This window comes from Cibotium barometz, chromosome 20, assembly GCF_041138505.1.
Source record: "Cibotium barometz isolate CiBa-2024 chromosome 20, ASM4113850v1, whole genome shotgun sequence".
Taxonomy (NCBI): Eukaryota; Viridiplantae; Streptophyta; class Polypodiopsida; order Cyatheales; family Cibotiaceae; genus Cibotium; species Cibotium barometz.
Genome location: NC_141065.1, coordinates 33,600,942 through 33,612,551, shown reverse-complemented (window position 1 = coordinate 33,612,551; position 11,610 = coordinate 33,600,942). Strand labels below are relative to the sequence as shown.

At 39.1% G+C, this 11,610-nt stretch overlaps 1 protein-coding gene across 1 annotated transcript; it reads right to left on the bottom strand.

The window, feature by feature from the left end:
* Positions 1-9,253: 9,253 nt before the first annotated feature.
* LOC147627802 (UDP-glycosyltransferase 85A7-like) lies at positions 9,254-9,984 on the bottom strand. The gene is made up of 3 exons (XM_086814266.1): positions 9,656-9,984; positions 9,421-9,569; positions 9,254-9,280 (listed from the first exon to the last, which is right to left on the bottom strand). Exons 1-3 carry the CDS (start codon positions 9,966-9,968, stop codon positions 9,254-9,256), a joined length of 489 nt encoding a protein of 162 aa, XP_086670392.1. The 5' UTR covers positions 9,969-9,984.
* Positions 9,985-11,610: the final 1,626 nt, after the last annotated feature.

Below are 11,610 nucleotides of genomic sequence, written 5' to 3'. Positions count from 1 at the left end.
TTAGGACGTACATACCGACGTTGGACATTTGCGTCGATGTTCTAACGTCGGTATGCCCTAAACCTCTAGTAGTACTCTATTCGCTCAAGGTGAGGTCATTTAGGGATAATGATGTAGCGATGAGCCTTCATGATAGAGAGGCACAAGGGTGCTATTTTCTTTCTTTTTTGAAAGCTCCACCGCCCATTCTATGTGGTTTTGATGCATAAGTGGTTCACTTGATGGCTCTTGAACTAAGAGATGCATAAGGTGACTCCATCATCCTTTTGCACATCTTCTGTTTCCTCACGAGTAGACACTAAAGCGGGTTTGCAAACAGATGGCTAAATTGTGTTGTGCTTGCTCAAGGATGAAACAAGCACTTCTTGATTAACCCAAATGTCCTACCATAAGAGAATCACTAATCCCCATTATTGTTCCCTACCATTTGTAGTTAATTTTCCTACCATAGCATTTTTTGTGACAATTTATAAAACAATTACTTATGGAGTTAGATTTGTCTTTAAGGTAATGTTGTTGATGCTTTGATTTTTACAATAAATAGAGGCAATACCGGCCTACAACGAGTGAAAAAAGAAAATGGATTAATTAGTATAAGAGATGTTTTTTTTTCCAAGGTGTTTGTGCATTGGTTTGGAAGAATATCAAACGTTGCGTATAGTTTTTTCTCTACGCTTCGCATTATGTACATGCACCTCACCCCTTTGCTCATCATCATAGGTTTATGACACTTGCTCTACTCTCGAACATATGGCCTCTGCTTTGGACCTTCACAATGTCTCTCTCTTTCAACTTGCAAGCATGAAGACTGTTGTAAAGTTGGAAGCATGTATACGCCATGTGCTCATGACCTTCATGCTCTCTGAGAACCTACAAGCATGTACGTTGTTGGTTTCCTTTGTATTCACTCTCTAGTCTTTGCAGTTGCAACTTCTTCCTCATTATGTGTGTTGCTATCCGCCATAAGCTAGGCTTCATCCCCTTTTCTTGAACCTTCACGTTGACAGATCTTTTTCCTGCTCCTTCGGACCTATTCAGTCTCTCCATATAAATTTTCTTGTGGATTTTTTAAACTCCTTGTGGAAACAAAAACGTTAAACTCCTCATATCAAAGAAGAAGTAGAATTTAGTAGCCATTAGTACCCATTAGTATCCATTAGTACAATCAGTGAAAAAAATCAAAATTATTTAATTAATCAAAAAGTATTCCTTCAACAATACGGGCCTTTACTTTTGATAAAATGAAACATTGTCCGAATGTGCATTGCCAAACCAAATCTCATTGCTCTTCAAATTGAAGAGATTTAAAAAACTATTTTCTCAAAAACTGGAAAACCTTCATATATAAAATTAAGAAATTATCAATGAAAGTTTATTTTAAATTTTTGAAGATATTTGTAGTATATTCCTTCAAATTTCGCAAGTTATTCTTTCAAGCTATAAATTTGCACGTATCTTTTAAAATTTGAAGGTGATATTACACTAAACCCTAGTTTTTTTTTTAGCACTGTCTTCAATCGTGCGCCAGTTTGCAAGTGACATCAAACAAGCATTCATCGTATACAGGCAAACATCGCACAAGCGTTGTGTTCTTGCTGCATGCATGCAGCAACTAGGCGTTCTCATCACACACAGGCGGTATCGCATAAGCATTGTTTTCTTGCTACATTGGAACGCCTACAAGAGCAGACCAAAGACAATGGTGCATCGATAGAGGCTCCTCTAGCACGTAAGTGGGAAACTCTTCCTCGAGACTTCCCGTTCCCCTCTTTTTGCACCTGTATGGCCCCTCCTCTGCAAGGCATAAGGTCACCTTTCCAGCGCATGCTGGCTGCGGCAAAGGGCACCGCTCACGACAAGAACAGTCTCATTTCGACGACGACGACGAGCAGTACAGAGAATCTTGTGTACGGAAATGGAATTTGGGTTCCATTGGAATTTTCTTGGTAAATTTGAAAATCTATTTGTGGAGAAATTTCACTCTTAAATGCACTGAGTCGAGAGCTCCGATTTTTTTCTCTCGTAGAGGCATTAGGCTTTATGCATCCAAGTAATTAAACCATTTGCATACTTGCGTGACCTCGGTAATTAATTCAATAAATATAGAGAGGCGTGACCCATGAAGGGTTGCCACCCTCCCAGCCATCTTGTTTTAATCATCTAGTCCACGGCTCTTTATCATTATAGTAACAACACAATCAATATATCTTGTTTTAATCATCTCTCCCTCTCAACCAAGTCATGAATATGCAGCCGTTGCAGACCAATTCATACCATCTAGCAGCCACCTCATGCTCTATGGGGCAAAGACCAGAAGAGCCACTAAGCTCCCTCATGTAGCAGATCGCAGAGCACCACTTTTCACCAACTTGAAGCAGTTGCAGATCACAACCATCAACGCTACATCCTGCAGATTATTGCTCAGCAGATCAAAATCGATGCCACGCGCTGCAGATCTCAACGCTTTGAAGCTCATCCGTTTCCAATTCAATAATAGAAGCCAAAATACAAATTGAACGATTTTTTAGAAATCTAAGATTTTTTTTCTTCTCTTTACTCTTGTGCCTTGGTTGTCCATGAGATAGACACATAATTGTTAGAAGTCAAAATACAAATTGAACGATTTTTTAGAAATGCCTTGGTTGTTCATGAGATAGATACATAATTGTTGTCCTTCACCTTCGTGTCGAAAAATTTGCGTGTAGACTATTAGAGCTAATTGAAGCTCTAAACAATTATATTGTTTTGCAATTATTCCGTGATCTCGTCACGTGGGCATCTTAGCACGCGGGAGTCACCGTCAGTCACGTCTTCGAAATCTATTATCCTGTGCAGGCTTTAAATTTGGCACCCGTATGGGAGCCTTTCACAATTTCAAGTGCCAAATGGCACCTCCGTTTTCTGGTAAAAGTGCCAACGTGGCACTTTGAAAAAACAAGGGAAGTGCCGAATGGCACTTAGCCTTAGGGGTCTAAGTGACCAGGGGTATATATCCTATATAATATATATAATATAATAAATATATATAATATAGTACACAATACATAATAAATATGGAAAGTCTTCAATAATTTATGATGCCTTTCAAAATTCTCGTGCTATAATGTATTTTGTGTGATGAGAAGACGTCTATTGAATTGTGAAAGCTTAATGCACTTACAAAACTAATATGTTTTCATTACTCAAAGTAAAGTGGTTTGTTATTAAAAGGGGCACTCAAAATTTTAACCAAAGGTGACATTTTGGCACCCATGGTTGATGGCAAAAGTGCCACTAGATTTTCTATGGCACCTAGACTTAGGTGCCAAATTTAAAGCCTGATCCTGTGGCAATGTAATCACAGTCGACAATGTAATTTTGTTTTGATTGGAGAACACAATTATTGAATCATTGTTATTATTATTTAGGTTTAAAAAGATGTATGTATTCTCGAATCTCACTGATTTTTTCTCCGCTTCACTGAATTATATGTAGAGTTGATGCGTCTCCTTCCGCACACGCATCATCATCAAGTCGTTCGAGTAGACGTGCTTGCTTTTAGAAAACGTGCTTTTAGGAGACGTGCTTGCTTTTAGAAAACGCTGTATAAATTTAATACCAGAAAAGATAGCTTTTACAAAAGGCTTCTGTGTGGGACTAGTTGCCTGGCAACAACTTGCTGCCACACATGCTACTTGCCTGGCAACAACTTGCAGCCACACATGCTACTTGCCTCGTTTTCCTGCAACGAAATGATTCCTCAATTGTGGACAAATGCAAGTACAGAACCTTCGAAACTTGAGGAATTCCGTGTGTCTACAAACATGAGCACAGTAGTTACAACTTTTCTGTATCCACTGCAGTGTTAGAGAAAAATGTGTTTTTTTCAACCTTTAAACGTAACGGCAATGCTTAAAGTTAATCGAGATTTAGACTTAAAAATCATACAAGTGTTGGGATTTATAACTAAAATGTAGGTATTTCATCTCTTAAAATTAAAGGCAACGTCACATTCCAGCGGGGATTTCTAAATTTCAGCTGGAAAAATTACACTACAAACCGGGTTCTATGAGCACTGGCTTAGTGCTTTACTTTGAAGCCAAAAATGGGCTTCAGGGCTTTTAAGGCTTCAAATGATACCCACAAATTTACCAAAGGTTGCAAGTTGCAACCATGAAATCCTATTAAACTACCAAAACAAAGCCTACTTTTTAGCTCTACAGCTACATTGTTGTATACACACATATATACACACACACATATATGTGTGTATATATATAGTCACATATATGTGTGTGTGTGTGTATATATATATATATACATATATATATAGACACATATATATGTATATATATATATTCATATAATGTATGACGTCTATATATATATATGAATATATGTATATAACTATATATATGTGTATATATATGTTTGTATGTATGTACATATATATATATACCCACATACATATAAATTTTAAGACATATATATATACATGTATATCTATACATAAATGTATATATCTAGTAGCAACAACCAAGGAGAGATACATGGAAGCACATATATATGTACATATGCATATGAATATACATACATAGACACATATATATGTATATATGTATATGCATCATATATATGCGCATTTATATATAGATATATATACACACTTTATGGACATACGCATATATACATGTGCATGTATGCATACATACACATGTATGTATGTACCTATATACATACATATGTATGTACGTACATATATCCATTGTGAGAGGTGCCCAAGGCCCAAAATAAGCACAGGATGTGAAAAACAAATGATGATGTGTAATGAGTCTAGGGTGGTTGTAACAATGTGGCAACGGAGAAGATAAGAGCAAGTGTCATAATACCAAAATAGAAGGTGTATGGTGGTAGGGGAGAGATGACGCAAAGGTTCCAGAAGGCGGCGAGGCGGTGACATGAAAAGGGGGATTTGAAGTTAATGGAGGGAGAGAGACACATAGTGGCAAGGAGCCAAGATAGCAGCTCCTATAGTGAGCAAAGAGAAAAAAGATCTACAGTGACAAGAATTGCTACTCAGTTGTTGATACTTGGTTTAGCTCCATTTATACTCAATTGTTGTTGTTGTGAATCAATTCTGTGCTGAATAGAGTGTCTAAGTGAAGCTTGCACAGCAGCCTGAGTTAGTAAGGTCATTGTATCTTAGATAAAAGTTTGAGTCTACAGATGGAGAAACTATACATTTTTCAGTGTGTTTCTCTGATGGTACTAGCCCATTGTCTCAGGGTCATTGAGGAACTGTTAAGTTCTTGTAAATTTGATGCAGACAGTGTGTTTGGGATACATAATTTTTACTTTGATGTTTTTGTTGTGTCGAGAGTGCTATTTTCATTAAGTTTGAGGAGATGAAACATCTGTGAGTGCTAGTGTGATGACTGTGTAATAGTTTCTAAGTCAGAATCAGAGGAGAGGCCATAGTGTCTGTTGTGTGTAAGCGCTAGACATTAGAACTGATGGTGTGGGAACCTTGCTATGGTTTGTTTGAGTTGGTGTGAAGTATTTGTAAGCCAAGTCTGACACATATATATACACACACATATATGTGTATATATATAGTCACATATGTGTGTGTGTGTGTGTGTGTGTGTATATACATACATATATATATATAGACACATATATATGTATATATATATATATTCATATAATGTATGACGTCTATATATATATGAATCTATGTATATAACTATATATATGTGTATATATATGTATGTATGTATGTACATATATATATACCCACATACATATAAATGTTAAGACATATATATATACATGTATATCTATACATAAATGTATATATCTAGTAGCAACAACCAAGGAGAGATACATGGAAGCACATATATAAATGTACATATGCATTTGAATATACATACATAGACACATATATATGTATATATGTATATGCATCATATATATGCGCATTTATATATAGATATATATACACACTTTATGGACATACGCATATATACATGTGCATGTATGCATACATACACATGTATGTATGTACCTATATACATACATATGTATGTACGTACATATATCCATTGTGAGAGGTGCCCAAGGCCCAAAATAAGCACATGATGTGAAAAACAAATGATGATGTGTAATGAGTCTAGGGTGGTTGTAACAATGTGGCAACGAAGAAGATAAGAGCAAGTGTCATAATACCAAAATAGAAGGTGTATGGTGGTAGGGGAGAGATGACGCAAAGGTTCCAGAAGGCGGCGAGGCGGTGACGGGAAAAGGGGGATTTGAAGTTAATGGAGGGAGAGAGACACATAGTGGCAAGGAGCTAAGATAGAAGCTCATGTAGTGAGCAAAGAGAAAAAAGATCTACAATGACAAGAATTGCTACTCAGTTGTTGATACTTGGTTTAGCTCCATTTATACTCAATTGTTGTTGTTGTGAATCAATTGTGTGCTAGTGAATAGAGTGTCTAGGTGAAGCTCGCAGCCTGAGTTAGTAAGGTCACTGTATCTTAGATAATAGTTTGAGTGTACAGATGGAGAAACTATACATTTTCATTGTGTTTCTCTGATGGTACTAGCCCATTGTCTCTCAGGGTCATTGAGTTCTTTTATACTTGACATAGACAGTGTGTTTAGGATACATAATTTTTACTTTGATGTTTTTGTTGTGTCGATTTTCATTAAGTTTGAGGAGATGAAACATCTGTGAGTGCCAGTTTAATGAGACTGTGTAATAGTTTCTGAGTCAGAATCAAAGGAGCAGCCACAATGTCTATTGTGTGTAAGCTAGACATTAGAACTGATGGTGTGGGAACCTTGCTATGGTTTGTTTGAGTTGGTGTGAAGTATTTGTAAGCCAAGTCTGACAGATTGGGGTCAAGTGTCCAAAGTTCTTAGACCTTGCTTAGTGAAAGCATTTTGATGTTTTAGAGTTGTCAGCTGACTAAGAGGGGAGAAAATCTCCTTCATCTAAGTCAGCTTGGTTAGTAAGTCAGGAACAATGTAGTGTGTGGCAACTGAGGGCTTGGAACTATTAGGAGAGAGCCAAGTGAGTGATATCTTAGACAATTGGGACGTACCTACGGGCTAGGGAAAGTTTGCAAACTTAGAGGAGAAGGTTTGATTCTATGAAGATTTCGGAAGTAGAATTTCATCTAAGTCAGCTTGGTTAGTAAGTCAAGTACAATGTAGTGTGTGGCAGCTGCTGAGGGCTTGCAACTATCAGGAGAGAGCCAAGTGAGTGATATCTTAGACAATTGGGACATACCTACAAGTTAGGGAAAGTTTGCAAACATAAAGGAGAAGGTTTGATTCTATGAAGATTTCGGAAGCAAAATTCCGTCTCAGAAGTATGAGACAGAATTCAAACTAGGTGTAGACACCAGAGGATGTAGAGGAAGGTCGGCACGACATCTAACAAGGCTTAGGGGATGTGGACATGAGGTCATCTGACCATAGAGGACAATCTAATGATCTTGGAGGACATATTTATGTCTGGGGACTAAAGGAGAACTTTGAAGGTTGAAATAGAGGCTTTGTGTCAGCTAAGGGTGAGTTTGGTCAGTTGTGGTCAGGAGAGGCCACTAAGAGTATGTTCAGAGATGTTGGAGGTATGTGCTGACCTAAGAGGACATCTGAAGTAGACACAACTCCAGCAGATACGGAGGTTGGGAGGGTTTTGAGGCAACTGTTAGTGTTCGGAGGAGTCAATTGGAGGGCTGAGGATTGATGTTTAGCTAAGAAGTGCCCTTGGAGCTGGGATCTCGACATCCTTGAGTTATGATCCCATTGATTATATTCCTTGTGTATTTGCTGGTGGTGTATAGAGGCCTCCACCCAGACACAACACATCATTTTGGTGCCCCCACTGAGGTCAGAAAGCTCTTGTTTGAAGCTTTGATTTATAGGTTGAGCATCACTTGTATATTAACTCAGGCCAAAAGGTTGATTCCACATATGATGTATTCATAGGTGAGAGAGGGGAAGATGTCTCTTTGTTTAGCGACAACATGGGTTTTGCCTTCTGTGTATCAGTGTGCGGATGTATTACTTGGAGTATGTTCCACAAGACGTGGGTAGTTTAGACATCCTAGTGCCACGCATTATTGATGGATACAGATTTGATGCAGCGTTTCTGAGAAGTATTGTTCTAGATTCTGCTTTCTTCCTTCAAGGTGCATCTGATCCTGTGAAAGCAGTTCCTATGCTCCATCTGAGCTAATGAATTAGTGGCTAGAGTTTGGATAGCCGAGTTTTTCTCCGCCATCCTATGGAGTGTTCTCTCGGGGGGGTCACTTAGTATAAAAAATGAATATCACGTGCGTTCAACAGAAGGAATTTAAAAAAAAAATTGACCTACAGATATTTATTCACAGAAGGATTTATTTCAGAGCATATGTATGTATTTACAGAAGGTACTTTTTTATTGATAAATTTGACCAAAGGTTGTAAAGATAAGAAAGGTATAGGTGTAGTGGTTTAAGCTGCAAGAGCATAATTTTCCACACAATGGATCCAAGTTCAAATCTTGGGAAGATTTTTTTCCTGGATATAAAATTTGATTTTTATTTGGGTTGCAACGTGATGATTCTGAAATAAAAAGACATTTGATAATATTTGAATTTACTTTTACTACACATGATTTATAGGTGCGCATTCAAAACAGGCGGGTAGTGTTGGCAAACGGGTCCCAAACTCAGGTACGCAGCTCTCTCTCTCTCTCTCTCCTCTCTCTCTCAAGCACAAGAAAACTCAGGTACGTAGCTCTCTCTCTCTCTCTCTCTCTCTCTCTCTCTCTCTCTCAAGCACAAGTAAACTCAGGTTTGATTTTAACGATCAAACCTTCTCTTTTTCTTTAAAAAAAATGGCCAGGCACGTAGGTGATGCGGCCCACCATGAGCACCGCGCAGTTTGATGGTCAGGTGAGGTGCTTGAGGCTGTTGCGTGGTTGATTAGGAGCTACCGACAGGGTCACAACAGGCCAAAGAAGGCGGCCATTGGTGGCAGGCATCGAAGGCAGTGTTGTCAGAACTACACACTAGAGCTGAGGAGCCAGCGAGGAGCAGCAGGTATGTACGGCTTATGCTCTCTCTCTCTCTCTCTCTCTCTCTCTCTCTCTCTCTCTCTCTCTCTCTCTCTCTCTCTGCTTGATTTCTGCCAATCTTCCGAGGTGTTTTGACCTTTCCAAGGTGCCTTTGCAGAACCACGCATTGATGCTTGCCAAATCCAACTTGGCATTCCAACCTTATGAAGCTGGGGAAGATATCTTGCACTGCATTTTGAATGAAGCAAGCAGGTTGGATAAGCTCTTCTGATATGAGAGAGAGAGAGAGAGAGAGAGAGAGAGAGAAATGAAATGAAGCCATGGTCTCTTCCTCCCAGCTCGTCGAAGGTGTTCATCAGTATGCAGACCGCCTCTCCTATGCTCTCAAAAGGGCGTATAAACAGCTTAAACATGAAATCCTCAGGGTCATAGCACTGCACAAAACCATTCATCTCTTCAAACTTCAAGGGCGGCACACCAGGCAGGCTGCAAGTAATCACGTCGGAAGGCTGAGAACCTAAGTGACATCTTAATCAGATAAGTATCACACCTCAATTAGATCTAAAAATTGAGCTACGACATAATAATTAACCCTATCCATACCTTTTGGGGGCCTGTACCCTTTGGCCACCATCAACAATGAGGCATAGCTCGCTGCAGATTGTGTCCAAAATGACACAAACGGCAACCCATGCTTCTTCATAGTCTTGTGCACATTGCTTAAAAACGTGTTGGCGATGATGCACGTGACGGGAGGGTCTTGGAGCAGGAGGCCTTGCATCAACTCCTCAAAGGAGCGTGCATAGCCAGAATCGAGAGCAACCAGTAGGTCGACCACGTCAGTGGTGCGGCCATGCTCGGGGGGCAAACCATCGGGAATGTAAACGAAGCTTATGTTGTTAATCTGATCACTCATGCGGGATATATTGTACTCAGTGGATTTGAAGCCTCTGTTATATAAAACAGTACAAGGAGTAGCAGGCGGTCTGCACACCCATAAATCTCAAAAAGAAAATAAAACTATGCCCTAGCTAGTCTTGGGTTGTGGAGCTGCAAGGAACTCACGCTTCACATCCATCTCCAGCATTCTGTATGAAGCAAACAATGAAGCAAACAATGACATGAAGTTATCCAATTGACATGAAGCAAACAATGATGTCTCCCACAACATACATGCTTCACTGTAGCAGCAACATATGCCTAGTTCTTTACTAGAAGTAGGCCTACTAGCCTCTGCCTTAGAATCACCTAAAACAAGCTTTTTCTTCATTAACTTAATTGGCTTTTGTGTTGTTTGGAATCCTTCCATCAGAGCTGCTGGCTGCTTCTAACGGTTCCTCCACGCTCAGCATCTTACAGTCATTTTTCTCTAACAGATGTGCTCCAGGGCCATCAACCTTTAGATCAAAACCCTGCTCATGTTTTCTATTTTTTGAAAATGTATTGCTGATATACTTTGTTGATATTGCATGCCACAATCTATTTTTTATGTGAGGTTGATGTTGCATGCCACAATCATAGCTTAAAAACATACTTTGTGTCACAGGCTAGATGGGATCTCTTTATAAGATTCAAGTGATCAATGATGATAATGAGGATGATTTAAGCCTTGTGAGGCTAAAGAATGATAAAGACGAGCCCACCTTTGCTTTGGTTCGTGAGCAGATAGAGGGCGATGAGCTTGTGATTGGATCCTTCGTCTTCATAGAGGAAAATTATATTATAAAGAAACGACAAGAAGAGCGATGGACACTCAACAATAAGGTTCAAGTACGCATTAAGAGGAGTGCCAATAGCATGCATGAACTTCCTTCTCCAAGTAAGCGACAATGCTCAAATTAGATTGATAACAAGAAAGGTGACACTTTCAGTGGCTCCACTTCCAAGCTTACAAGCAAATTGTTAAGTGCAAGTGTTCTTGAGCAATGGGAACAAGAATGTATTAGAACAAAACTAAAGCTGAAACAGATGAAGGTTGAAAGGGATGATAGGTTTGAATTACATAGTGAAGATGTCTATGGGAAAGCTCTAGTTCGAATATGGTGTCATGAGTGCAACTCTTTGTGTGGCGTAGGTTCAATAGAAGGGAAGTATGCTGCATATAATTGTCTTGCTAACTTTATGAGAACCCACATCTTGGAGAGCAAAAGACATGAAAAAAATTATATGGCATTTCGGGGGCTTGGAAAGGAGTCGATGCAACGTGTGCAGGCTGATGAAGAACAAGATGATAGGAAAGAAATAGAGGCTTCAATAGAGACTCTACGCTTTTTGATGGAGACCAATGAAGGTATTGTTCAACCTTCATAAAGTTACTTAAATGTTTGAAAGATAGAATGGTTTTGGAAAGTCGATTTTGTAACTTGTTTGACTTTGTTATGTGTTGTATTTGCATGTAGGTTGGGACTTTGAAGTCGTTGCAGCCACACTACATGATTTTAAAGACAAAAGCTTTGTTCGCGTGAGGTGTAAGTATGATGACACATGGCTGTGTTTGTGTCCTCCAAGGTCAGATCTGTGTACCATTCTCACAGAGCACTCAAAGTCAATCTTGCACA